At 40.3% G+C, this 27,993-nt stretch overlaps 1 protein-coding gene across 1 annotated transcript in view; it reads right to left on the bottom strand.

The window, feature by feature from the left end:
- The window catches only part of PRLHR (prolactin releasing hormone receptor), a 75,403-nt gene that overhangs the window by 2,270 nt on the left and 45,140 nt on the right, over window positions 1–27,993 (bottom strand). Inside the window, exon 2 of the mRNA XM_050711952.1 lies at window positions 3,922–5,027. Coding sequence (XP_050567909.1) covers window positions 3,966–5,027 — 1,062 coding nt within the window. The 3' untranslated portion in view covers window positions 3,922–3,965. The remainder of the gene's footprint in view (window positions 1–3,921; window positions 5,028–27,993) is intronic.

Here is a 27,993-nt window from a genome sequence, read left to right as displayed (position 1 = left end):
TATCTCCATCATCTCCACATTTAAGATATGCAGAGTCTTCTGGGAGGCCTGGCCCCAATTAAATCTCCCTGTTGATTTTAACACTGAGTAAAGGTGGTCCTAAATTGGACCCCAAAGCCCAAAACTCACCATGCCCTGATAACTCACCTGCTGGCCAATGCATTTGAGATCTACCTGAAAACATCCCCTGCTAAAGCTCTCTTAATACATGGAAACAACTCGAATGAAATCCCAGCAGACAGGACACATAGAGCATCCTGCTCACCTCACAGAGCATTGCAGTGGATTTATGTGGAAAGGTTTTGGTAGCACCTCAGCTCAGAAGCAAACCTTGCTCCATCCCTGCAGTGTGAGAGTCCTTGGATTTGAATGTAAACAAGAAACAACTAAAACCCTTGCAGGGAAAGTTAATAGGCTCACCAAGTTTAGAACTGCACTACTTTATAAAATCAAAGCATGTAATGATTTTTAAATTGTAATTAAAAATTATAGCACCAAAAATACTGTAGAGATGAGCCCTGGTCCCTCAGAGAAGCACAGCATTTCCCCAGAGAGGGGTAGAGATTAGAAAACACATTTCACATGAAGGCTTTTAATATAATTATTTGCATAACTGGATTAAAGAAGTGCACCAATGTGCCTCTAAATCTTATTATTGTTTATTACTCTGGATATCAAAGAAAAGAGTAATTACATTTAGCAGAGATTGCTGGGGCTACGTTCAGAAGCAGGGCTGCGCAAGAGCAGCAGTGCCTCAGTCCCCTGCCACTCTGTGGGATGGGACAGGATGGGAATGGGATGGGATGGGACGCCCAGCCTCATGGTTCCAGCCAGACCTCCCCTGGGCCACATGTGGGGAAAGCCTGCAAAAATGGCTTTGTGGCACCCCAGGACTGAGGGAGCAATCACTGTGGTGGCAACAGGACTGCTGAGGAGAGAGAAGGAGTCTCAGGATCCAACACCAAGATCATTTTGGGGTATATTCACAACACCTACTCCTGCAGGTGACAGTCTAAATGCAGTGTTAGCAGCAAAGCCCCAAGTGCAGATGCAAGCCCTGGCAGACTGAAGGCATGGGCACATTACAGCTGTGCTAACAAGAGGGTGCCCACGGTGCTGGACGCTCCTGAGCGCCCCCCCCTCAAGATGCTGCCCTTGGTGCTGCTGTGACCACAGCACTTCCATCACTGTGGGAACAAGATATGCACTGAACAACAGCTCGTTTCTGTCTTAAGGGGAAAAAAAAAAAAAAAGGCAGAGAAATCCAAGCTTGTTTGCTTCATACAGCTCTTTGCAGCAGCCATCTGCAGGCACTGCACAAGAGAACATTAATAACCAAACTGCCATGCCTGCAAATGAGGGTAAAAACATAGTGTGTAGGAAGGAAATGATGCCAGGCCTGCTGTGGTTAACAAGAGTCTTTCTAGTTACTCCACTGGGCTTTGGATCACTCTGTATTAAAGTGCTGTCTGTATTTAGTGCATGGGGTTGTAAACATTATGGGCCATCTCAATGCTAATTGGCCTTTACAAATTGACAAATTAAGAGCTTGAAGTAGCACAGTTCCCTAGAAGAAAAATCTGTAAAACTCAGGATTTTGTTGCTAGTTCCAGCTACTTTCATCAGTGTTGTTTCAGTGCTCGTTCTTGATGCTCTGCTCTCTGCTCTGTGCTAAAGAGCCCTGAAACACAAGCTGAAAAGCTTATAAAATCTGGTTGCTTTGTTTGGAAGGTTTTTTTGCCTTTTCAAAATCTCCAGTTATTTCATATATTGAGCTTGATGGAAAACGTTTTCCTAAAATTTAGCGAAAGCATCTTTCAAAAAGCCATTCAAATTAAAATCAAGATAAGCAAGGCAGTTATACTTAATCACAGAGCGAAAGCAAGCAATGTCCACTTTAAAAAGATCTCCTTGACTTAATGTCTCTGTAATGAGCTTCGAATTCAACTCCTCATTACAACAGAACAGCTTGAAATTCTAAGGAAAATTGCGAGATTTGTAAAGAGGGATTTCAAATGTGTTTGCAATGCCTTTCCCAGTGTGCGTATAAAGCATCTGTGTATTTTTTTTAACCAGATTAGCTTACTGAATGTTGATGAGCAAAATGACACTCACTGTTTCACAGCAGGAGTACATTCAGAAACTAGAGAGGCCATAAGCTCTTTCTTCCTTCCCCCCCTGGCCCATTTGCACTGCCTTGCAGCACGTACATCTCTGGCCTGGCCAGGTGCAGTAGGATGAACAGGGCTGAAACTGCCCCCAGAAAGAAGCTGCTGCGTATCTGGCTGATCTCAGATGAATATCAAACAGCTTCTCATGTCATCAGTGTTCTAGCTGGAAGAAACCTCTTCAGCACAAATGTCTGCTGTCAGAACATTTTCCCCTACATTTATCTATTACCTATTTTCAGATCAGACAGAGGGGGAAGACACTGGAAGTCATTCGGTTGATTATAGCTTTTACCTCCCTCATTCTATCGAAAGGCGAATGCCAAAGGAAAGTGTTTCTTCCCAAAAACTCCTCCAAAAGACAGCACTTGCCACCCCCACCTTTGACAGCCTTTCTTTTACTGGTCACACAGTGCTCACACACAGCTCTACAGCAGCAGCCCCGACCACCCGCTGTCTCCTGGCACACCCAGAAGTGCTCTTGAACACAGTATCAAAGTCTCTGGCCATCTCTGGAGATCAAAGCTGATGGCAGCACTACCACACATCAAGATCAGCTCCTGAAGGAATGAGCAGAAAGGTTTTTGGCTCTGACATGACTACAATGAACTCTGCTCCATTGGCTGGGATCATGGTCACCTGGCTGGAGGGTCAGCGAGTTGGGGTTAGGTGAGGCAATGGCGAGAGCACCATCCAATGTCCCTGTTGGTGGCCATTTGTGAAGTGGTGGCATGTCTTAGTGTTCTCCTGCTTGGATGAATTTCCACCACACACTGTGTTTCCAGCTCACGTCGCTACACACTGTGCTGCAGGTTCCAAGACACACCAACTTTGGGGTCACACCATGATGTCGGGTTCAAAAAGTGTAAAGCAAAGATTTCTGCCCAGTGCAGCTGCCTGTAGAGAGCAGAAGAGCAGCCGGGCTGCCAAGGCTGCTATTCCCTCTGCTCGGCCAGCAGCAAGGAGAAGCAGAAGTGAGGAAGGGAACGGTGCTGTGCAGACACAGCACACCCCTCTGATGGCTGCATATATGGATGCATATATGGCATATATATGCATGATGGCTGCATATATGGATGAATAGCCCTCATCCACGCGTGGGTCACCAGGCTCACAAGCCAGCCCCTCATCTTGTGCAGAGGTATTTGAGAGGGTGCGAGTGAGCTGATGCCATCACCCCACACCTCACTGACACCGTCAGGAAGGGGAAAGCCCTGCACAGGTAGGACAAAGCTCAAAGCAGCCCCCAGCAGCCCCGCTTCCTGCCTGCAGCTGAGCCAGCTCTGCAGGAACGGCGCTTCAGACAGCCTGAGGCTGTTCTTCATCACGGCCCTAATGGAGGGGGGCTACAGGAGTATTGCCAGTCCTCTACCCTGCATTGTGTGCTGGGGACTGGACTCTGGGTAGATGCACAGATTTCATTTTTACTCAGCCCAAAACATTTCCTCACTGAGGTATCGAGGTATTTTATTCATCCTTGCTTATCCTTGTCCCCAAATCTACAGTGCCAGCAACATCTAAAACAGATAGGAAGGATCCTTGTAGTTTACATAAGGAGATCTTTCTGCACTAAGAACTCCTTGGCCTCTAACTCCTGTCACAGAGATAAGACATTTTGGGGACTTGACCTCTGCCTCTCCTTCTCCAGTGGGGATTTAGGTGCTGGGGAAGCTACCTGGAGGACTCCTGCTATGACTGAGCCCTGAGGACAAACATCAGGAACCAGGACTGATTAAAAGTGGAAACGACTTACAGTGTTACTGCACGAAGAAAGTCCACTCCCACCAGCTCTCGTGTTTACAGCACCACACTGGCCATAATGCAGTTTGTAGTGGGTCCAATTTTCTTCTTTCTCCAGGCAAACATTTTCTTCAGCTCCCCTCTGAAGCTGTCATGGAGCCAGGCATAGAGGAAGGCATTGGTACAAGCAGACATCATTGCAAACCAGTGGCACAGCAGCTGGATGAAATTGAAGTACTGCTTGTCAATTAAGCTGATATCTATGTCCTTGATCATGTTGAAGATGTGCAAAGGCAGCCAGCAGACTCCAAAGGCTGTCACCACTAAGACAAGCAAGCGAAAAGTCTTTCTCCTCCTTGCTCGGTCCCACTCAGCCTGGCCCTGGGTGACGTTGCCTGGGACCACGCGGTTTTTCAGCTTGACCGAGATCCTCAGGTAGGACAGGGAGATGACGGCCAAGGGCAGCACGTAGGTGATGATGAGAGTGCTGTAGGCGTAAGCCAAGCGGTCTCTTTTCATGTGGAACCAAAACTCCTCGCAGATGGAGAAGTCCAGCTCTGGGAATTCTGCGTGGTAAGTGTGGACCAGGGCTGGGGCAGCCAAGGTGCAGCTCAGCAGCCAAATGGCAGCCAGGATGTAAGCACAAATAGGGATGGTGAGCCTCCTCCGGAAGGGGTGTACCATGGCGTAGTACCTATCCACAGCTATGACAGTCAAGGTGAAGACAGACACAAACACGGTGACAGGCTGCATCAGGAAAACGAAGTAGCACATGAAACGCCCGTACACCCATCCTCTGGGCTCAAAGGCATATGCGAGTGTCAGGGGCACACAGGTTGCACACATGAGCATGTCGGAGAAAGCCAGATTGCCCACCAGAAAGCTGGTCACATTGTGCATTTTTTTGGTTTTGCAGATGACATAAATGAGAAGATAATTCCCAATGACACCGATAAAAACCACTAGGGAGTAGCAAGGGATGATGAGTGGCTTGAAGGACTGAACAAACTGGAGCCCTGAGAATAAATTGCTGGCATTGCTATGAATTGCAGAGAGGAAGCTTCGGGAGGTTAAATTGTCCGAATTCATCATTTCCCTCCTTTTGTCGTCTGCCGTCAGCTGAGTGAAGTAGTTACCACTGCACTACTCTCGCACTCAATCAGTCAGGATAATGAATGGATTACTGGCTGTCGAGAGGTAGCCACATGGGTAGTAAACAAGCATCTGTAAAAGCAAAATGTGAAGTTGTAATCCTCGAGAGGCAGCTTTCAGCAATTCCTAGGAAAATTCAAATACAGCCAATTTCCATTAAAGTCCTCCTGTATTTACTATTAAATCTAGGTCTTGACAGCATGCCACTTAATAAACATGTAATGCAGGGAGTACTTACTGCTGTATTTTTTTAATCCCATATGATTTTCCTGTGGATGCCAAGAAGTGCCCTAGATGTCTGGCTTCTGCAAATCCAGGAGCGTGTGTGTGTGTCAGAGAGAGAGAGAGAGAGAATATATGAGTGAGAAAGAGGGTGATGCGCATTTACAAGCTAAGTGGAGATCAGTGTTTTTAAACAGTCTTCACTACTAGGTCATGACAGATTTGTGTATAAGCTTGTATCCCTATTGGCTGCCCTGGGTATTACGTTGCTCTTTGCGTGTGTCTTACTGATAGTAATTAGTTCTTGAATATCCTTTCAAGAATTCCCTTCCCTTTCCAATGCATTTGTAATTGCCTCTTTCAGCTGAAAATCAATTTACATTCATTAACACAAACCTGCACAGTGTCTAATCCTAGATCCACTTTGCCACAATCCTCAGAGTGTCCAAAACAGCTACCTGTGAATTTGCTGCTATAATGTGACCGTAAAATGGAATTTTAATAACATGCTGAAGCCAAATAAATGTTTATACCACTAGAGGGACTCAGCTACGTACCTGGTGAATGAAGTGATGGTTAGGAAGGTGCACGTAGCACAAAGGATCTTCTTTCCTGATGCTGGTAAAATGTTTGCTCACCCATTGTGAGTATTTTCAGTGGGGTTTACATATCCTAAACAGTAAAAGCATACAAAGATCTCAAAGGAAATATTAGCATCCAAGTAGCTTATCTGTAAAGGCTTACCTGCAGTGAATTACAGCAAATGTTTTTTAACATTGCAGCTGCCCAAATATATTTGGGGTGTTTCTTCACACCTGCAGTATGTTTGTAGTAAATAAAATTTCCATACCAGCCAACATATGCTAACCATTCTGTAAAACAGTGCATATTTGATTTGTGTGGTTCAGGCATTAGAAAGCAAAAAAATGAGTATAGGCGCATAGAGAACTCACATTTAAGCAGACATCAACATTAGACTCTTATTGCCCTAGTTCTCCTTTAATTTCCCACCATTTCAACCACTTTGGACCTCTGCTGGTGAAAAAATCAGAAAAACTCCACAGCATCTATTTACACCAGCTAGAGATATTAAAAAAAAAAAAAAAAGGGAAAAAAACAGAAAAGGAACAGCCTAACAGCTTCTTACTTCAAAGCAGAGAACATTGCAAGGCACTCAGGGGATTTAGACACAACTTCAATGGGCAGTTTATGTCCTAATCTCTTAGACTACTCTAAGAAAATATTGACCTGCTATTTCCTATGAGGCTATCCATCTCTTAATTTGATGGGAACTGTGACTGACAAAAATAAATAAATAAATAAATCAAAATAAATTTCAAAATTCATAATTCTTTCCCTAATTTTAAAACAGGAGTTAATCTTCTGTAGCCTTTGTTCAGACCCAAGTCATTCTCCCACAGATTCACATGATGGATGCGTTTCAAACCTAGTAAGTGCTGATTTTGTGCTACTGCATTTATGGTTAGATTATGCTATGGACTGGAATATGGCCATACTTCCAGCCTGAGGGAAGAGCAAGAGTGTAACTGAAGTGCTCAGAAGTGCCATCTTTCACTTTATGGACGTAGTAACCTAGCCATGACCCATACAAAAAACAGGACGTTATATCCCTCTTCAGAGTCTACTCTCATGTATCTGAGCTGGAGGGGACCCAGAGGAATATAGCACCCATTTGTCTCTGTATACACTAATCCAGAACAGCAGAGAGACCTGAGGGTAGTGATTGCAAAGAGGTGATGAAAAAGGAGATTCCCACTGTTTTCACCACCCTATGCAACCATTATATTTGCTTATAAACAGAAGGCCACAAAAGTATTTCCTAACACTCATAAATACAATTGGTTCACTTACTGTGGGAGAAAACTGATGTAAATCCTACTGAGGTCAAGGTGAACCTTTTAACTGATTTCAATGGGCTTTGGTCCTGGTCTCTAGGATAAGCCAAAGGGGAAAAATGAACAGGGAGCATTTGTAAATAGCCTGCATACCGCCCACATCCTATTGGAATTTTAATGCTTATGCTAGGAAAGAAGCCTCACAATAATATCAGTGCCCACATAATATTTGAAAATCACATTTTTAACCAAGTAATCTTCCTGTTTCTTTCTGAAAAGCTATAGAGTAGATCCAATGAATACCCTTATAATATTCCTATGTGAAAAAGGTTTATGCTTTGCTATACGAGAATAAAAATCAAACAAAGTATCATCTAAAGTAGCTCCCAAGGTCACCTTAATGTTGAAGTCACAGAAACTTGTACACAAGCTTAGAAGTTCTTTTATGTCAAGCTGTATCAAGCAGTTTTCCTACATTTTCTCTAATCTTTACAAGTATTTTCTTCACTTCTGAAACCAGTAACTGGTACACCTTCTGTCTGAAGGTTCCCAACCTGTTTCTGTTAGTGATTTTCTACTTGATTTTGCTCCAGACAGAAAATTTCTTAAGTTCAGCTGTATTCTAAAGCCAAGACATAGAAAGAGAATATTTACTTGGATCTTGAATAGAAAAAGTATTTCAGCATTTTAGCCCAAATAAATCCTCTTTTTTCCTTTTAAAATTGCAAATATTAATCTTGTCTGAAATTTCCAAGATTAGATGACAAAGTCCTTCGTGAACTGAGCATAAGTCTATTTCACGCATAGAATCTTCTTATTTAAAGAGAAAAGGTCACAGAAACTGCATTAGTGTCTTATTAAAACTGTTTTGACATTCCAAGTGTATAAGGGTGTCACACATAGGAATGCTGATTAGCGTCTAATTGAAACCCCCATCTTCCTTGCGTCAATGTAAAATGTGATATTTAGAGCCAGACCAACACTTCACAGAACTATTTCACAGCTGAGCTTTCCTAATCTCTCATGCTAACCTGACCAGCTCTGCACAGACACTCTGAGCAGAAACATTGCTAGCTGCTCTGTGACTTTTGTAAAGTGGTAAACCTCTTAAAGCACTAAAGCTGTTATGTACATGCATGCCTAATCATCCCTGCAGTTCCTGACTAAAACAGCATGAGCCAAGAGTGAGATCTGATCATAGCTATGCCTGCGAAGTTCAACAGTACTCCTTAAGCTAGTAGGTCCTCCCTTCCATTATTTAGCCTTTACGGCCTTCAAAATGTTTCTTCTGTCCTTTAAGATGAACAGTTTCAGGTGTTAGTTTTCTATGTTCTTGTTTTGTTTTGTTTTTGTTTTTGTTGTTTGCTTGTTTGTTTTGTTGTTTGTTGTTGTTGTTGTAAGAAAATATTTTTGAACTCAGTCCTGTTGTACTGAGACATCACAAAGTCTAAAAAGTATGTTTACCATTAAGGGTTTTGTTTGAGTGGCTTGGAGGTTTTGGGTTGTTTTTCTCAAATTCAGGATACCAAACTTTGATAAAGTCAGGAAACAGCTAAAACAAATCACTTAAACTGAAGAATTTAACAACTTGAATGAAGAGAGGATCTGAATTAAAGTCAAAATATGCTTGAAGTTGCACATTAAGTAAAGAAAAGGGGCTCTGCTCTTGAGCTAAGAGAGAAAGGATACAGAATAGGGTACCAAAGGAAGCTCTTGCCATGTTAGCCTTCCATCTATGAGCCATTAAACTGACATTTATTTATTTATTTATTTGACTTAGGATCTGTAACAGTTTTTCTCCATTTCAGCTAGCACAAGTCATATGATGTGGTGGCATATGAGGACCTGTCAGCTATACCAGAAGAAATGAAAAGTCTCAGAACTGTGAGGTAGGCAAAGACTAGCAACATTGATGCGGAATTGTGCCAGAAGTCAGCGACCATTCATGCTCCTCAAGAACTTTGCTTGGCATTGGCTAGCCCTGGGAGTTCTTTTCATTTTATTACGTTAGCACAAAAGGCAGGCTAGCACCACCAAGTTTGGAACCAAAGGTGATATGGAGGATGACTGCAATATTACACATAGAGACTCTTAAAACTGACAGGTGAATGGAAGGAAGAAGGTTTGATAGCATTACAGAGGAAAAACTTATCATAAAAGTAAGAATCAGGGTCACCTAATAAAAAGCATTTTCACCATGGCTTAGGATGGAGTAAATTCTACTGCAGGCCTATACAAAGGAGCAGGCAATCAATTTGAAAGTGCAAGGAAAAAAATCTTACAGCTTTGTGACAGACTATGGGGTGAATTTGCCTCTAGTTTACAGCAATCTCTGGACAATTTTCCTGCTCCTTCCTCTATTAACCAGAGCAGAATTATGTTGTATTATGTAAAAACACTGAGGAGAATGGTAAACTCCAGGGCAGGTAAAGAGGGTTTTAAGATAAGGAACAATACGGATGAAAGAATAAATTCACCATGAACAAATTTAGGATGGAAAGTAGAACACTTCTAAGTGGGAGGGCAACAAATTGCCCTGTGGAATCACTGGCTTTGGGAACAACCAGTGTACTATGGGGAATAAAACACCTGCTTTTAACAAAAAGCTTGATCTATTAATTACATGCATGCAGTATAATTGTTTGCACAGGGATTGGGTTTCAGGCAATTCATTTCCAGCACACATCAATACAGTTTTAGACTTTGGACTTCACTCACTCCTACTTCAAAGTAACACCACTGACAGTATTCCCATTCATAATGTCAAAATGATAAAATTAAAATTTATACACAAGCACACCCACACATTTGGGCACAACAAAGACTAAATCCTAAAACATTTCTAGTTTTTTGTTTTGTTTTGTTTTGTTTTGTGGTTGTTTGATGAGAAGATTTGTGCAGTAGTGCCTATGCAGCTCAACTAGAACAGCACTTGAACATTTGCCAGATGAACTTTCACTGTTACTGATCTTGGCACCTGTTCAGAGCAGCCAATCTACAAAGTAAGGAGAAGGGAAGGGTCAGCAGAGTCACTCCACAGAAACAGTTCAGCCCCAAGGTATTTCAGTCAGTGCAATCGCTGACTCTTCTTCTCTGCTCTTGCCTTGTAAAAACCCCACTGAAATAAAACCTTATCCTGTTAGCATCCTTACTACAGTAAGAGACACAACACTAGAAAAGAACTGGTACAAAATTTTTAGAAATATCAGAGCTAGAGATTTTCTTATCCATTTATAACTACGATTTTAGGCAATAGTGCTGACATAGCATGGCAAAGTGTGCCTACATTTTATTTACAGCTAAATCAAGACTAACCTGGGAAAAGGCATGTGAATGTCTTTGATCTAAAGGCTTAAAGGTCTCACTTACAAAGCAGGATTAAACTGGAAATGTATGGAGGTAGATTTGCATATCCATTGGAACCAGCAAAGGATCCAACATCAGATCCCCAGACAAACTAGCATTTCTCCTCTCCTCACAAGCCCTGGAAGGATGTAGAGTGCAATACGAGTACATACCCCATGCTAGAACAGACTGTGGGAATCAGCTCCCAGAAACATCTGCAGAGTGAACACTGAGCCCTGGAGAAACTTAGTGTTAGAAATGTTCTCTGCAGATGTAAACAGCCAGGAGCCAGGGTCACTAAATGCCCCAAGGCACAAGTGTGCAGCTGAGCCCTGGTGGAGCAGAGGGCTGGCAAGAAAAGCTGAGAGCTCAGGCCTGGTGCTCAGCAGCACCATGGACAGAACCTGCACCTCACCGCACCGCACGGCAACACACCACTGCTCTGCCTCAGAGCACTCTGTCCCCACCATGTGACAAAGAATATCTGCCCACAGAGCAGCTGAAAGGACTCAGAAAATCCCTCTGCACCTGTGATTTCTCTTGCTACTTGCGAAATTTACTTTGCCAACAAAAACTCTCCATGAAAACTGTGAAAAATGGACGGGCCAAAATTCATAGAATCGTGGACTGGTTTGGGTTGGAAGGGACCTTAAAGATAATCTAACCCCTCTGCCATGAGCAGGGACACCTCCCACCAGACCAGGTTGCTCAAAGCTCCAGCCAGCCTGGCCTTGAACGCCTCCAGGGATGGAACATCCACACCTTCTCTGGGCAGCCTGTGCCAGTGCCTCACCACCCTCATAGTCAAGAATTTCTTTCTAATGTCTAATATACATCTACCTTCTTACCTTCTTTTAGTTTAAAGATATTATCCCTTGCCCTATCAGAAATAAAATATATATATAAAATAAAAGACGCTTCCCAAAAAAAGCCAAAGATGGAAAAAACATTGCCTACTTCTTGAGGTATCCCAAAGTGCCCATCTACCCTGATTATGAGTAACGAGCAGAAACAGGAGACATAAAATGTTATCAGATGTTCTGTAGTAACCACATCACTGTAAGTAAACTTGCTGTTTTCATGGGGTAGTGAGTTCAATTAATACTTGTCAAACAGAACTGGAATAAAACCCAGAGGAGTAACACCATTCCACCTGTTTTTAGTTGTTCATATAAAGTAATAAAATCCAACTTCCATTTAATTACCTATCCCACTAGCAACAATCTGCCCTGGAGCTTTGAAAGCTCTTAAGACTAGAGGTGTGTCTGGAGGACTGTCATCTAGTTTGATTATAGTTTACATAATAACACTCTACAGAGATAAGAACAGTATTTGGAAATGCATTGTTGTGCTCATTCATGCAAACTCAAGTATGAAGAAAAGGGGGAAAAGAGAGATTGGACTTTAATAACCTACATAGTCAGGAGTAATAAATGAATAAATACTCTTCTAATGAAGCCTTCTGTATGTTTCCAGCACAGTCCCTTTTACAGTGAAGAGGTGATATTTCAAAATAAATTAAAAGGAAAATAGAACATTTTACAGGATATTGACAGTCAGGCTGGTTTATGGTCACCTCCCCTCCAAATGTACAGATCTGTGTTTGCTACCAGGACTATTTTTTCACTGTGTATGTGTGAGTGTGCGTGCATTGTATCCATTTTAGATATGCTTCAACATCTGCTTATTTTCTCTGTTGCACTCAGCAATCTTTGAAGACATCCATTGTTAGATGAAGCAAAATATGAAGCAAAAGGAAGGGGTCAATATGGAGGAAATTAAAGGAATATAGAAGGTTAATATTCATTTCAAGGTGGCTCCTGCTGCCATGACTTACATCACTTCTATTTCTTATTCTTTCATCCTATTCTGACACATGTAGCACTGGTTATAAATGGCTACACTTCCGACTTGAGATACTCTTCTCATGAAAATCAATGTGAATTTTGCTGCAGATCTCAATATCGCCTGGATTTTCCCCTGCCCTTTTCTTTAACATGTTTGCTTTAGAATATTTCTCTCTAGCTGTTACCCTTTCCTCATCTTTTTGTCAAATACAAGTTTGAAATCAGTCTGTCAGACTTCCTTTACTGCAAGTCCTTTCAGCCCATTACTTTCATCCTTGACTTTAGATACTCTTCCACTATTTAGTGAAACTTACCAGCCAGAAATCCAGCCTCATCTGTAAAGTTCCTCAATTCATGATAGTCAGCCCTGTTATTGTTCATGGATACTATCACATCCATTACCTTACTGCCATCAGATTAACAGTTTTGTCTCCAAGTATCTTCCCTCTAATATTCCACCTCAAAAATTGTTTTGTTCATTTTATGACTACATTTGTGTCAAGAGATTTGTTTTTATGGGCTTTTTCAAGTACACAAACAAGAAAAAGTCATAATTTAGCTCTAATTTTGTCAACACTTGTTTTCAACTGAATCCATTGAATTAATTAACATCAATTAGAACACTTGAACATGCAATGTCTGCAATAAATATCTACCCCAGAATTTATCCATTCTTCCACAGACACTTTTATTCTACAGAATAAATCTATTTTGCTTAGCAAGTATTTCTAAGTGTCTGATGTCCATGGTCAGTGGTTTCAAGTTTGGATGCGACCACCATCTGACGGTGGCAAATGATAGCAAATGGGGTTTCCACGGCTTCTCCTTTGTTGTAACTGCTGTGCTCTGTGATATTCTACTTTGGGCTCAGTCTCTGTTTCATTATGTGGTTGAACACCACTACTTTAAGTGTTGATTTCATATTCATTAACAAAAGCATGTGGCCACCTTAACTTTGAATTTTATGTTCTGTAGACTTTGGTAAACCCTTGCAATAGATCACTGTCACTTCAAAATAACTAATGGATCAAGTTTCATTCCTAGCAGTCGTGAATCATAAGATCCATATCCTCACTACAGTAGAATGACAAAGCTCAACAGGAGTAAGCTGATATAAGCTATGTTGGACTCTTGTAACATAATTGGTCTAGTAGGACTCCAGGGGTTCAGAGATACTTACAGTGAGGATTACTTATTGAATAAGATAAGATCTTTCCAAACAGAAGACAACTTAATCACTGCAAACTTAACAAGCCAAGATTCTCACAGTATTTCATACACAATAATGAATGTCTTTCTGACAGCAAGTGAAGATCACTGTCATCTCCCACACTAGAGAGGGTGAAGCTGAGGCTGGATAATTTTTACCCTGTAGCGGCACAGATTATTGATGGCAGAACTGACAAGGGAATATAGGAATATATATAAAGGAATATATCCTACCTAGGCAAACCACTTTTCCCTATTATTATATTAGGTGTCATCACTCAGAGGAACAAGAAGGTAAGACAAGAATTTCTAATCAACCCTTCTCCCCTTCCCCTATTTGTTTCCAGCATTGCAAAAGCTTAGATTCAAGCAGACAAAATCAAAATACACAGCCCTAGGTAACAAACTACTCCAAAGCTTTTTCTAAAGATGCCCACATGACTGTATTTTCAAAAAATCCAAAACTGTATCCTACATCAGTAATAGTTCCTATTTTTATTTTTAATAGGCAAAAGAAGCTTTTAAGCCTGGTTAGGATTTTACTTAGCAAAAACATTATACAACATTTTTGTTAATAGAAAATGAAGAGGAAAAAGCACTGAATTCTCACCACACAATAAGACTCTCTAAGCAATAAAATAGTCATGAAGTCAAATCCCCTTCTCTTCAGTAGCTGGGAGAGAATTGGAGCTCTTCAAAAACTGAACAGAAAACATTGTTGATATTGAGAAATTAAGTGTTATGTATATGTAGAAATTCAGAGGAAATGGAGTAGATACACTAATTTAAGCCATGCTTTTATTTTTTCATTTCCCTCTACATATTTTAATTTAAAAATGCTTATGAGCACTTCTAGAATATTCTGATGGTACTTTAGAAAATGCTATTTAAACTTGAAATAAAAGGAGAGGCTTGATGCCATGCTGAAAGAAGTGAAATACTTGGAGGAGATGTGGGATGACACTGGCAATGACATACAGTTTTTGTTGCAAGGCTATGGGGGTCACAACCTTAAGAAAAAATAGATAAAAGACGACTCTGTATCCAGATCATGAGACAGAAGAAATCAAGTCACTTCCTTCTAGCTCCCCATTCTTGTTCTGGTTTGTATCAACTAGCCACAACAGACAGGGATCTGTGCTGAAAGAAGGCAGCAGACATGTAACCACATCATGCAGACCGAAGGCAGGCAGAGGCTATAAACAGTGTGATGTGGGTCCCCACAGCTACAGCCCCCCCTTTCACCCACCCCTCAGACATGCTCCCAAGCAAGACAGAGACCTTCTATCTCCTCAGGTAGCACCTTATGAACAACAGATTTGCCCTTCATGTTTTTCCAAAGCTGGCATGGACCCACCTGGATGGAGGTCACCCCTGAATGAAGTCCTACCATGAAAAGAGATTCCAAAGCTTCCGCACCACTGCAATCCAGAGGCAGAGAGAAGTGGTGGGCCAACAGACCAGTGATGAGGCCAGCTATTTCTACAGTGTGCAGTTCTTGTTTTTCAGGATAGAGTTTGTAAAGTCTCAATCCTTGGTCTTGTCTATAGTGAAAACTAAAATCTTTGAAAGTATTCCATTTTCTCTAGTTCCTCTGAGGTAAGTGTTATGCCAGTAAGTATCAGTGAAGTCAATGGCTTTAGAAATGTGCTTCAAATCTCTCCACTTGTATACTCAGGAAAAAGGAGCTACAATGAGTCTGAAGCCTGAACCCCTGGGGTCTATTCCTTGGTCAGTGAACTTTTACATCTAAGACTTGAGCTCCAAAAAACAAACAAACAAACAACAACAACAACAAAAACCTTTGCCATCAGTGCAATAACATGGGATGATGAAAATATCCCCTAATTCTGGCTTTAAATACTCAAGATTATAATTCCCCTTCACATAACCTTTGAACCAAACCTGCATAGCCCTGGGTTCACACCTCACTTCATGACGGGAAATTTTAACAAATTGCAACGAAACCTCAATAGCTGAAAGCCAGACAAAAGCATCTTTTAATTGTCAAATTAGCTGGAGGGAAGAGCTGGAACTGCTTTCAGTCTGGAAAGAAGGGGAAATCATTAAAGGAAATCATCCCCCTTTCTTTTTCCAAGTAATTAGAAGAACCATCTGTATGTTCATTCCACTACAGTTAAGGGTGCAGATTAGCATTTCAGAGAGATTTGAGTTCAGCCAGCATACTTTGATGTGTTAACATGAATGATGCTAAAATTTCTAAGGCTCTCAATGTTATACAAGTTAAAAAGGGTACACATGTCACTTTCCAGTCACTCTTTTTAAACGACTATTCAGTGGAGCCAAATTTACATTCAGAGAATTTTCTTTTTATCTCTGAAAGCATATTAAAAAAAGGTATATGTGTTCACATTAAAATAAATATAGTACTTACATGATGCCCAGCTATAGCCCTATGTATATATACTGCCAGACCATGCAGCACACATTGCCATAATAACATCAAAATTGTACAAAAGGCTTATTAAAGCCCAGATATAAACAAGTTGAGTAAACATTGCAGTTATGAATGTTTTTACCCAACAGGAAAAATAATTCCTAAAATATTCCTTCTGTGATTTACAAGTGTATAATAAAATTTAGGGCACAAAATCATAAATAATGAAAGCACACTGAAAAGGGAAAATGAAAACAGAAAAGTTCTACAGACTTAGTTTCACATATATAAAATAAACAGTCTCTAGTGTGGGACCACCTCTGATTAATCTGGAAATAAACCTTTCCCACTATTAGTTCTCTGAGTACTATAGAAATCTGCATTTGACCTGAGGCAGAATGGAAATTATAAGATAATATAATAGACCCTACAGATCTCATAAATAAAAGACCATGGGATGTCTAAATCCTTCAATACAGACCTCTCTCCGTGATTGAAATTAACTCATATGGATAAGCAAAGCTGAATTCAGTTTCCCTAAGATCCTTTGTGACTGTCCAATTCTCTTAATATATTTGTTCAAGTCATTAGACACAGTTCTGCCCATCTATTTACCAATAAATGGTAAACTTCAGCTCCAGCAAGGTTAGAATTGCCCTCCCTGAACCCAAGTCTGTCCTCATAATCCATCATTATTACTAATCATCCTCTAACTTTCACATGAAAATAACATGTCCCTGGAAAGAGAACTTTTAAGTGATGATCACAACTTTAAAACAACACAGTGGAAAAAAAAATTAAATAAAAATTAAAAAAAAAAATCCCCTGAAAGAAAATAAGCTTGCTAAATGATGATGCTCTAGAGCTAGAGAGCTGGGCACTGCAAACCACTAACAGCTCTCAGCATTTCCTATAGACTTCAGTTCAGAGGAAACAAAACCAGTGGGCTTTGGGACTCTGGGGAGTTCATCCTGTCACCAGAGCCAGGCTGTGGTTCCTTCATCCAACTTCCCCTTCACCACCTGTGAGCTGGCCATTCCCCCCGGCACTTTCTGTAACTTCTGTCAGCTCCTTGCTCTATTTTGTTCAGCATCTTTCCATGGCAAGTGCAGTAGTTTCTCACTGTCTGTTCAGTTAGCTAACGTTCAGGACAGGGACCGGTCATTCACCTGCTCACTTAACACACCCTGCCTGTTGAGGGACTTGTGCTCTGCTGAGAGAAACACCTGATCCTCTGGGTCTGGTGCCAAGGAGGGACCTACCTGTGTCACTGCCAGGTGGTATGCCTCGTCTCATGGTGCATTTCTGGTGGGACCTCCTGTGACCCACCGTCACCTGTGAGAGTGTCCTCAGCTACAGTGGAGAAATTGGTCTTCTGGACCAATTTCCAAGACACTATGATGACAGCTAGCCATGTTATTTTGTTCAAATAATCAGAAAAGCAAAATAATATATAGATAAAGAAAGAAGGTATGCAAAAGAAGAGAGGTCAAAAAATGAAATTAATCTGATTAAAATACACAAGAATTTAGTATTTTTCCCCAGACTTGGACATGGTCCATGGAGAAACTGAGTTCCTCAAATTTGGAAATTTTTATCCTCAGAGCACAATTTGAGGAGGAAAATACTGCCCCTTAATTTGCAAAAGAGGAACAAAAATATGAAGTAGCTAAGCTACTTGCTCAACAGCAAAAGAAACAGACAGAGAGATCTTAAACTCCTGCGACATTAGTAACCCCTGCAGTAGCTTTGTTGGGTAAATGAAAACAGAAGTTGGAGGATGCATGTCCAAATGACAGTGGTTCAAAATTTGAAGAATGACAACAGAGGAAAGAAGCAATTTATTTTGCTGCATTAATTTTGCAGAAGAGCTAATGTCACGGTGTCATCTCAACACCATGTCCAGGAATTTTGTCCTTGATTTCTACAGGGCAAGAATTTTACCAAGACAGTGTTAAAATGATTTGTCTAATGTACTCTACTGATTAATTCCATTTAAATTAAATGCCACCATGTGCCATACTGATCTGATTGAATTTGAACACACACGTCCAAGACAAAATGGTAATCTGTAATGCCCTCTCAGCATTCGTGTTTCATAATGAGAGAATTTCCTGCTAAAATAGATTCTCAATTAATACTGTATGATGGTCTGTGGCAGAGGTAGGTATTCACAAGGACTAAATTTAGCCTAGTGAGATATAACTCCTTGGGCTTCCTGTGAGGTCAGCGGAACACGAGACTCAGAGGTGAGTTAAAAAGGAGCTAAGCTTGTCTTCTGGATCACTGACAGGAGAAATCTCGCTTTTCTTCACCCTGTCTCTTTCTCTTTCCCATTCCTATTCCTTACTGAGGAGCAAGGGGGGATTAGCCTTTTGGATATCACCCCAACCCCCTTCTTCTCTATCGTACCCCAGTGCTATAAGAGTATCCTTCTATAATACATCAGATAAGGATGAAGTCTTCAAAACTTAAAGCTCATTCTGTACTGCTAGACATTTCTGGTATCCTGAAAAATAAGATTAAAAGGCACACACAACAATTCAGGGGTTTTCAAAGCAATGATCAAGCTATCATTCCCATTCTCTTTCACTGGGAAACAGTGTGCTTGGTGTTTTTTAACACTAGGAAACACAGTCAATACCCAGATAAGGTACAGGAGTTTCCAGTGAACAGCTAGCAACTTTGAAGTGTCCTGACCTGGCAATTCAAGCTAAGTCAGCAACAGTTAGAGCTCAGCATTTTCTGAAAATCCATTTAATTTTTATGAGGTTTCAGTACTCAGATTTACCAATCTCTTATACAAATGACACCCAAGGATCTTATATGTAGTTTCACACTTTAGAAAATCTTAATCCCCATGTGTGAAAATATGAGATTTTTCTGTTATGTCTGTTTTTTGGTATCTTTTTTGTTTAATTGTTTATTTATTTATATATTTTTTTCTATTCTGTTAATCTTAAACTGTTTAAGAGTTATTACTCAGACACTCTTTAACTTACTTTTTGCTATATAGTGCAGAACTTCAACATCAAAAGGACCTAGAAGAATGGATCTGAATGAGTAGAGTAAAATAATTTAATATAGCTACAGTGCTTGCCCACATAAAATACCCCATTACCAAGGGAGCAGTTTCTCTTCTGTCACAATTCTCTCTGAAGTTAATGCTGCTTAACTGCAATGAATCACAGAAGATGGTGTTTCCCATTATCAGGACAGCATACATAGTTTATAATTCATAATCAGGGAATGTTTAAGCCACTTGAAATGCTTATTGCACTTGGAGTTACTCTATTTTCTGCCTTGTAAAGCACAAGTTGCCTACATCCAGTCTAGCTGATCGGTTGCTATACACAGCCCTATTTCATGTGACTGAAATTACGCACTGCTCGAAGGCTACAGAAATGCTGCAGAAGCAGTGAGGAAGAAACAAGATAGCAAAGAGATGATGGAAGTTGTGAATGGCTGAAAAACATGTTTCATGTTCAAAGGGCATAGAGGAGACAATCGTGAGAATTTGCTCTTTTGTTAAAGGTGAAACAGAGAAAAAGCTCCTAGAGCCTGAAATGCAAAGAACTGGATATCTGCATGTCTTTAGCATGGAAAAAAGTGCATCCAAGTTGTTGGAGCAATTTGTATACATCAATTTATCTGAGATCAGAGACGTCCATAAACTGAAGAAAGAGATCTTGAAAGTGCAGCTGGAAGTATACATTTGGTGCAATGTGGATGGCAAAAGAAGCCACATAGGTTCCCCTACAGTTCACTACGTCAACCTGAGAGCACCTTCCAAGCCATGTATTATGGGCATGCCTTCGCTGCTACATAGCCACCTTAAGAAGATAGCTGGAAATGGCTTACACCAACTACAGAAATGAGTGTAGTTCTGTGGCCCAGGGTCTAAATGTGTGTAAAGCAGCCAATTGGAGAGTCTAAAATTGCTAAACTTGAAGGATGGGATATTAACTCCAGCAGCCGAAGGAATCATCTTGCTGTAAGATTCGTGTGGGGAGACTCATGCTGCTTGGCAAGGTGTTATTGACACTGGGTGGAGAAAATGAGTTGTCTGCATTGTCCCTGCACATAATGAGGCATTTGGAGTCCTAATAAGTCATCAGACTCTCTTTCACTGACTACCACACAAACAACTTAGGGTCCTCATTATCACAGCAATCTAACAGGTTGTTCCATAAAATGCAGAACAACAAACACCTGGATCTATATAGATACATATCTTACATTTCCCATACCACTGTAGCTGTCCCACACTCATGCTCTTTGTGACCTGCTCACACATTGTTCTCGGCTCCCTATTATAGTCACCATCTGGTGAGGAGTTACTGGCACAGGGAATACCTAGTTGTGAAGCTAGTCCTAGGGATAAAAAGAAGGTGAAGAACTATATCTATTGCTGGACTCATTTGTTAGCCAGATGTTTCTCAGGTTTTCTAATTCAAAAATAATATAGTCTTTCACGAACCCCCTCCCACTCAACGCACATATGTACTGTGCTATCACAGCAACTAAATTTTACAACTCCATAAAAGTTTGGTGTTGAAAGCTTAGCCCTTCTGCCTAACATTATGAAACAATTATTTTGTTCAGAAGTTATCTACATATACACAGTTATCTACAAAATATGTATTTTGAAAAGAAAAATACAAGTTCTCAGACAAATAAGGTAAAGGGTGACAATGAGGCACAATGATATGTGAAAAAAGGATCTTATAAAGGTCTTTCAGAAGGAACATGAAGGATCATGCAGTTAATGGAATTTATGTTTCTATATATGAATTATACATGTCTTTGATACTTCCATAGAGTTTGAGCTCAAGCCTCACTAGAAACATGATCTAGGGATGAAAGTAAGATCCAAAAGGTATTGGTATGGAAGGACAAGAGAAATATTCCCTTAACATGAGGTTAAAGGGGCAAATTATGGCTACAAAATGAGCTGTGGAAAAGTAACTATGAGTTCAACACTAACAAAACCTTTCTGCTCCTTGACCTTGAGTACTTGTTGTGACTTTTTGAGTCACAAGCTAAGTCCATGATAAAATGAATTGAAATTGCATAATAGAAGAATGGCAGCACTGGGTCAAAATATCTAATCCAGTCACCTATCATTGTTAGTACCTCTTGGAAGAAGGAAAAGGGGAGGAGAATCAGTATATATTCTTCCCTACGATGGCTTTCCAGAAGTTACCATTTTAGGTTTATTTAAGCCAGCAGTTAAATCCACATAAATATGTCCCATAGGCTTTTCTTCCACAAATGTTTCTAATTAATTGTTTTCTGATCTCAGTTCACCACATATCCAAAATAATCTCTGCCAAAATAATGTGCCACATTTTAATTATGTAGCTCTGTTTTTTAAGCCTATTTCCTGACAACTTTATGAGTTGCTTCCTAGTTTCTGCTTCCTCAAGCTCCACCACATAGCTTGCTTCCTATAATAATCCCATAAAGTTGTCAATCAGGCAATAGGCTTAAAACCTAAAGCTACAGAATTAAAATATGGCACTTTTTTGGCAGAAATTGTGTCTGACTGCCTGACATATTTAACTTACAGAACAAGCAAGAAATGTATTTAGTACTGCTGAAAACACAGATTAAAGTTCAAAACAAGAGACTATATACTACAACTACTACTTCTGCATAATTAGAAAAAAAATACTGTTAGGCCTTTAATACTAAAAGTGATCAACATAGCAGATATTACATGAAACAGAGATATCTTATCGTTAAAATGTAATAAGTTTTTGTCTTCCATCCCTGCCTCTGCAACTCTTTCCTGTCTTCATTAGTTAATTATTTCTGCCTGGAGCAGTAAGCTTGTGATGCTTAAGAAACAACCAGAAAATCAGTAACTCAAGAGACCCTCAGAAGCTTTGATCATTCGTTCGCTTATTTTAACCTACAAATATTTCCTTTTTTCTCTTTGAAAACACTTCTATAAATTCCCACAGGAGAGTCTCAAATGTTGTTTTTGAGGTCCTTTCAGGTGAATTTCTTGTAAACATCTCCAATCTCATGTTACTGTAGAGAGATCTCTACAGGAGCTGGATGCCATGGAATAAACTCATTAACCAACTAGTCAGAGCTAATCAGAATGCTTAAGCATCTTTAGTAATAAAACCAAAGACATGAATAAGCTCAGCAATTTTGGCTTCTAATTTCAACCCCTCAACAAAACCTGGTATAAGGCAGCCACGAAACCATGATGAGCTGGACAAAGTTATTTGCCAATATTAGCACTACAATAATTTACCACAAGCCTCATTCAAAATCAACAAGTGTTTACGTCTCCATACAACAATCACTTCTCATTTCTCCTTCAGTAATTTAATTAATTCATAATTTAATAGCTAAGAATGTCTTGCATATGTTAGCCATCTTAGCAAGATCAGCAGCTTAGTCTCAGATGAAATGAAATGGAATAGTTTTAAAAATTCTGCATACTTTATCTGTAATCAATATTGATTTGGTTTGCATAGTTATTGCTAATAGCTATAAACACTGCTAGAAAGAAATACAAAGTATTTTTTTTAAATAATTCTTCCTTCTCCAAGTAAGAAACCACTTCATTGACCTCTTAATTCAAGTTCTGTTTGAATGAGATTCATGCATTTCCCAGCAGAGTCACTGATTTCAGGTTAGGCAATTTATTGGAATTTGAACTCCTTTGTAATTTAAAGCTGTACATAAAAGCTCTTGCATTTTCTTATTTATTGGATGACTGGAAAGTCAATATTGCAACAATGAATTTCCCAACTTAACCTGCTTCCAGAATGATAATCACACTGTAAAAGCCTGAATATAACTGTTTTGAAACATGGTAGTGGCATTCACAAACAAAGATGGGGGTATATTCCTCTACATTTATGTTAGGGAGATTTTGCTTGAGCCTCAAGAGTGTAAAGGGTATTTTAAACAGAGTGCTTAGAAACACTTACCCCAGAAACTATTAATCACAGAATATTTGATTTTTAAGTATTATAAGGACAAAGATTTACTAGTATTTTATTCTGAAGATGATCAAGAGTGAAGATTTTGCTTGCAAATTGACTTTCCAGGTCTAAACCTACCAAAATTGTAGATGTCTTTTGAAAAATGTGCACCTTGACAAAGGTCACATATTCCCATCCTTCCATCGCTGTCCTTGGAAAGGAATTCAGCTGACTAAGCTCTCAAGTTCTGGATCTTCCAAATATCAGCTTCCCGTTACGTGTCAGTCCCCTTTTGGTTCACAGCAAGGACAGCCAAGGAGCGTTGGTGACTGCCTGACAAGCACATGGATTCCTTCCTTCAACACCTGCCAGCCCTGGGCACATATAGCACCCCGCAGAACCTGAAGCAGCTTTTCTTCTTCTGCCTTTACGGTCATGCCCAGGTTCAAATTTTTACATGCTTGTGTTCAGCTAACTAGCCAAGAAGTGGCAGTGTCAAGGCTGCCATTACCCTTTGATGAGTTTATTTGCTTTGCTTTGAAATGCAGAACTCCTTTAAACAGCAGAGCCAGCTGATGTAGTTCCCAGTTCCTCTCTCTGCCTCCTACCAAGGACTTGCTCTGCCCCTCAGCTCTGCTGCTGAAAGCCTTTGGGCGGCTGCCTGCAAGCTGGACGGGGGAACTGATCTGGCTTAAAAATAACCCAGCAAAAAGCACAATGATTAATAGCCATGGCTGGTTCACAGGCTGTTTCCAAAACACACTGTCTGTGACTCAGTAGTCCCATGGGCCATATGGGGACAGACCATCATGCTGACACAGCTCCTTGTGCCTGATAATGGCATAAAACATGCAGGCGCTTGCAAAGCAGCGTGAGGGTGGTGCCCACAATTCTAATAAAGATCCCCTCTGGACCAAAAGCCAGAAGACTGCACTAACACCAATGATTCCTAGGAAAAACGTATCTGACCGGATCATGTGCCCATGTCACCCCGAGATGTCCTCATGGGTGTCACTAGAGAGAGCCATTCACATATCCTTAACATTTTCTGCATAAATATTCTGTTGCTACCCATAGATCCAGGTAATTTTTGCCACTTCTCACATGCACACATATTTTTCAGTAAGCTGCAGCCAGATCTGAGTCATCCTCAGAAACTATCTAATTTTTTTTTTCCCCCACAAAGCAACAATTGGTACAAAATTCCAGCCCAGTTACTCACCAGCTCATAACAACCTTTCCACCCCACACATGTGTGCAGCGAGGAAGATGAGGTCTGTGTCAAGAATCAGCGGGCTGGACACGACCTCCAAATTTTCCATTTTAACGTTCATTACCCTGAAATCTGGCTCCACACACCTGTTTGCTGTATAGGCATAAAATATGGTCTTAAAATATTCCTAAAGGAACCAATCAGCAAAATACAGGCAATACAGAACTGCCGTGCCTACAAGTGAACCAAAAAGTTCTGACTATAGATAACTCAGAAAGAGAAAATTCTCTTTTTGTTTTTGTGTGTGACATGATCATTTCTACTGCTCCTTTCTCTGACTCTCTTCCAGCTTATCTGCACCCAGAAATAAGCGTACCCTTTAACAAGGTTTTCAGACCCTTTCATCAGACAACAAACCTTTCTGTTTCTTCCGATGAAAGATATTCAAAGTATTAGCTACAGCAAGGCTGTGCAAGACACAAGTACTGACTGTAATTGCACTGTGAGTATCTAGCCATGCAGAATTACTTTCCTCCCCCTGGTATTGTGCTGTGCTCAGCACCAACAGGACTCTGCACCCACCTTCATTCATGCCATGTCCTATTAAGCTCTGCAGATCTACAGCTTGTAGAGACTCAGCACAGAGCAGATGTCAAGGGCCACGTAGCAGTGTGCCATGGAAAAAGCCCTGCCTGGCAAGATGGGAATCTGATTTAACAATGTACTGCTCTGGACAATAAATAGGAATCCTTTGAAGAGTTGGATCTGAAGATTCACTGATTAAACTGGAAGATTTTCTTTGATACTTTCCCCATTAGACAGTCATCGCTTTTTCTTTTAAACTTTGTTTGCTCTGTATAACAATTAGGTATAATAGGTATAATTAGGTATTAAAAGGATATTCATTTTTTATGAAAAGATGACTAAGTATTTAAAGTGTTCTTAAGTAAAATTCATATAAATAAATATAGAAATAAAGAGAGTGACTTACAGTAAAAAGCATTTGCATTTTTTTAAATAGAATTCTATTGACTTCTATACAAAATAAAGAACATGGAGAACACTGAAAGGAAAATTATGCTTTCATCTACACAAATTATTGGAAAATAGTTAGACAAGGTGATTGTTATGCAAATGTAGATTTGCAATCATGAGTCCTGGGAGTATTTTCTAAGAAAGCACTTTTACTCTGTTTCTAACACATCGTGTCTTCCCCCTTCCAGCAACCTTTGATACAGGCTCTCTGAATCAATCCCATGCATTTGTCTTAAAAGAAATATTTGCAGTTGTGAACATTTACACACAAATACATTTTATATTTTTCATTAAATACAAATTTGGCTCATGAAAGAATCTGTGCTAATATATTTAAGCTTTTGTAAAGTATTTAATCTACTGGCACATGGCATATGGATTAAAAAACAATATACACAAAAGCAATGTATTGTAGAAGGCAAGCTCAGCAATAGATGGCACATACCTGAGAAAGTAAAAGATTATCACACCATCTAAGGGGAGAGACTTGTTTGGTTGCTTTTATAAAATTTGCAGATGTCACAAGGGACAGGTTAGCACCAAAAGGGCAGCAACAGAGATGCAATCACAGAGTGAAACAACACCATGCATCACAGAGGGACAAAAAAAACAGAGATCCCTGCACACATGCCTACATTCCTACAGCCTTGGCTAAGAGTGTAGGGGGTCACAGATCCCATATTATCCCTCATCAAATGTCCCTTGTGCACCAGCTTCTTCCTGTGACAAGTAGCAGTTGGAGGAAACTGACCCTACAGTGAAGAAAGAGAGTGTTGTCACGCACACATTTTAAGTAAGGCCGTGTGCATGTGTAGTTAGTACACAGCAGCTAAAGAAGGTGACTGTAGCTTTGAGCTGCTAGAGTGCAAACTTGAGCCCTGGATGTAAAAGCAGAGGAATGTCACCCAGAGGAAACGTTTGATGGCAAATGATCCAGCCTCGTTAGAAACAGAGCTGAAGCCCAGTTCAGGGACTGCTCTCATGGGCCTTACTAAAGATCAGCCCTGACACATTTCCATCCCTGCCGTGACTTTCTGCATGGCCCCTCTGCTCACGTATGAAATGCCTCATTTATTGAAGCAAGTAGCTAGCTCCCTAGGAAGCCTAACCCTCCCAGAGCACCCATTTCCCTCAAAGGACAGAACCAGCAAAGACTGTTTGCACACGGATTTTGGCTGTGCCCACCTCACTGCTGCCAGTTATAACACCATGGCTGGATGCTTCGTGTTTACTTTGCTATTTGCTCTGTCTCTGTTTCTCAGTACCCTTGTGAAAGGGCAGTGCCAGAAAAACAAATACGTGGGCTGTTTTTCCTAGACTGCACTGTTCTCATGAAAGACCCAGAGGAGCTCAATATAAATTCATCTGAGAGGAGGTTAAAAGGTGAAGCAGTTCCAATCCATACAGACATGAAGAGGACATCTAATAATGCAAGGGTTATTAATCTGCCAAGGGCACAACAAGAGCTGGTGGCCAAAGACTGGAGCTGGATAGATTCATGCTAAAAATAAGGCACATAACATTAGCTACAAAGTTAATTGGACATTTTCTGAGAATACAGATTCTCTGTTGCTTGAAATCTTTCTAAAGATTTTAAGATTTAAGGGTTGATTGTCTTTCTAAATGCTGTTCTGCTGCCTACATAAGATTTACATGCTTGAATGAATGAATGAGTTTGCCTGTGCTGTATACGGCATTTGATTAGACAAAGAAAGCTCCCCTTGCTCCTGGAGACAATATATTCCTCAGGAAGTAAGAGCAGTATATACAGATCTATGTATTAAGAGTTAAACCCCACATCTGTGTATGTTGTACATCCCCTCTTCTTTGCCTGGGATCTTGATTGTGCACCTTGCTAAGGATTTTGAATTCTATTTAAAGCTATCAGCAAGGATGTTCACGAACTACATGCTACGTCCCTGGGTCACAAGCGCGATTTCAGATCGAGTCTGGAACAATAAATGGCTGTGAGTTTTTATTGCTCTGTGATGAGGAAGGCTCAGAAGTGAAATTAAATTACAGGGACAGCAGCCGAGCATTTCCTAAACAAAAGACCAGTACTGGGACAAGTATTGACACATTAAAAAGCTAAGCAGAAGCAATTCAAGAATATGACGTGTGTTCGTTGTACTACTTCAAAGTGTGTTTCACTCCCCATGCTATTTTAATGAGGCAGCAATGCACAGAATTAAGGCACGTTTCCCTCATCACACTCTGTCTCTTCTCTGCATACCTCCTCCATCTGTACATCTTCTCAGCATAGAGATTACCACACAGCAGAGGAACTGAGCAGTTTTATTTTAAGATGAGGAAAGGCAAGAATTCTACTTCTATATGAGCCTGCTCCCACATCCACAGGTAAAAGTTCATACGGGTAATAGCAGACTGTGTGTCTGGCCCATAGTTCTGTTGATTTTTCCTGCTAAATGTGCAAAATACCTGAATTAAATAAGAAATCTTTGCAGGTTGGTTTAGTGTTTTGTTTCATTCTGTTTTAGTGACAGTTATAAAAAAAAAATGGTGTTTTTCCTATCATCTGTTGGATTTATTTATTGTATGCCATGACAAAGACGGAACTGTTTGAAGTCCTTAAATGGATCCATAACAAGAAAAAACCTCCTTAAATTGATCCATAACAAGAAAAAACCTCCTTAAGTAACATGTGCAACCTTTTATTATTATTACAAGATTGGACTCTTGTAATATCAGGCTGTCACACACCTTCCTAAATCCCAGCATTGGATTCTAAAGGGGTCCGTTTTTTGCATACAGGCACCAAAATTACTGTGCCTTGCCTCAGAGTGATCAGCTACCACCCTTTAAGCTGCTCCACTTTTGATGTCCCTGTTAGTTTTGTT

The sequence above is a fragment of the Cygnus atratus genome, chromosome 7 (genome assembly GCF_013377495.2).
Source record: "Cygnus atratus isolate AKBS03 ecotype Queensland, Australia chromosome 7, CAtr_DNAZoo_HiC_assembly, whole genome shotgun sequence".
Lineage (NCBI taxonomy): Eukaryota > Metazoa > Chordata > Aves > Anseriformes > Anatidae > Cygnus > Cygnus atratus.
The sequence above is the reverse complement of the archived record's forward strand: the minus strand, read 5'-3'. Positions and strand labels throughout refer to the sequence as shown.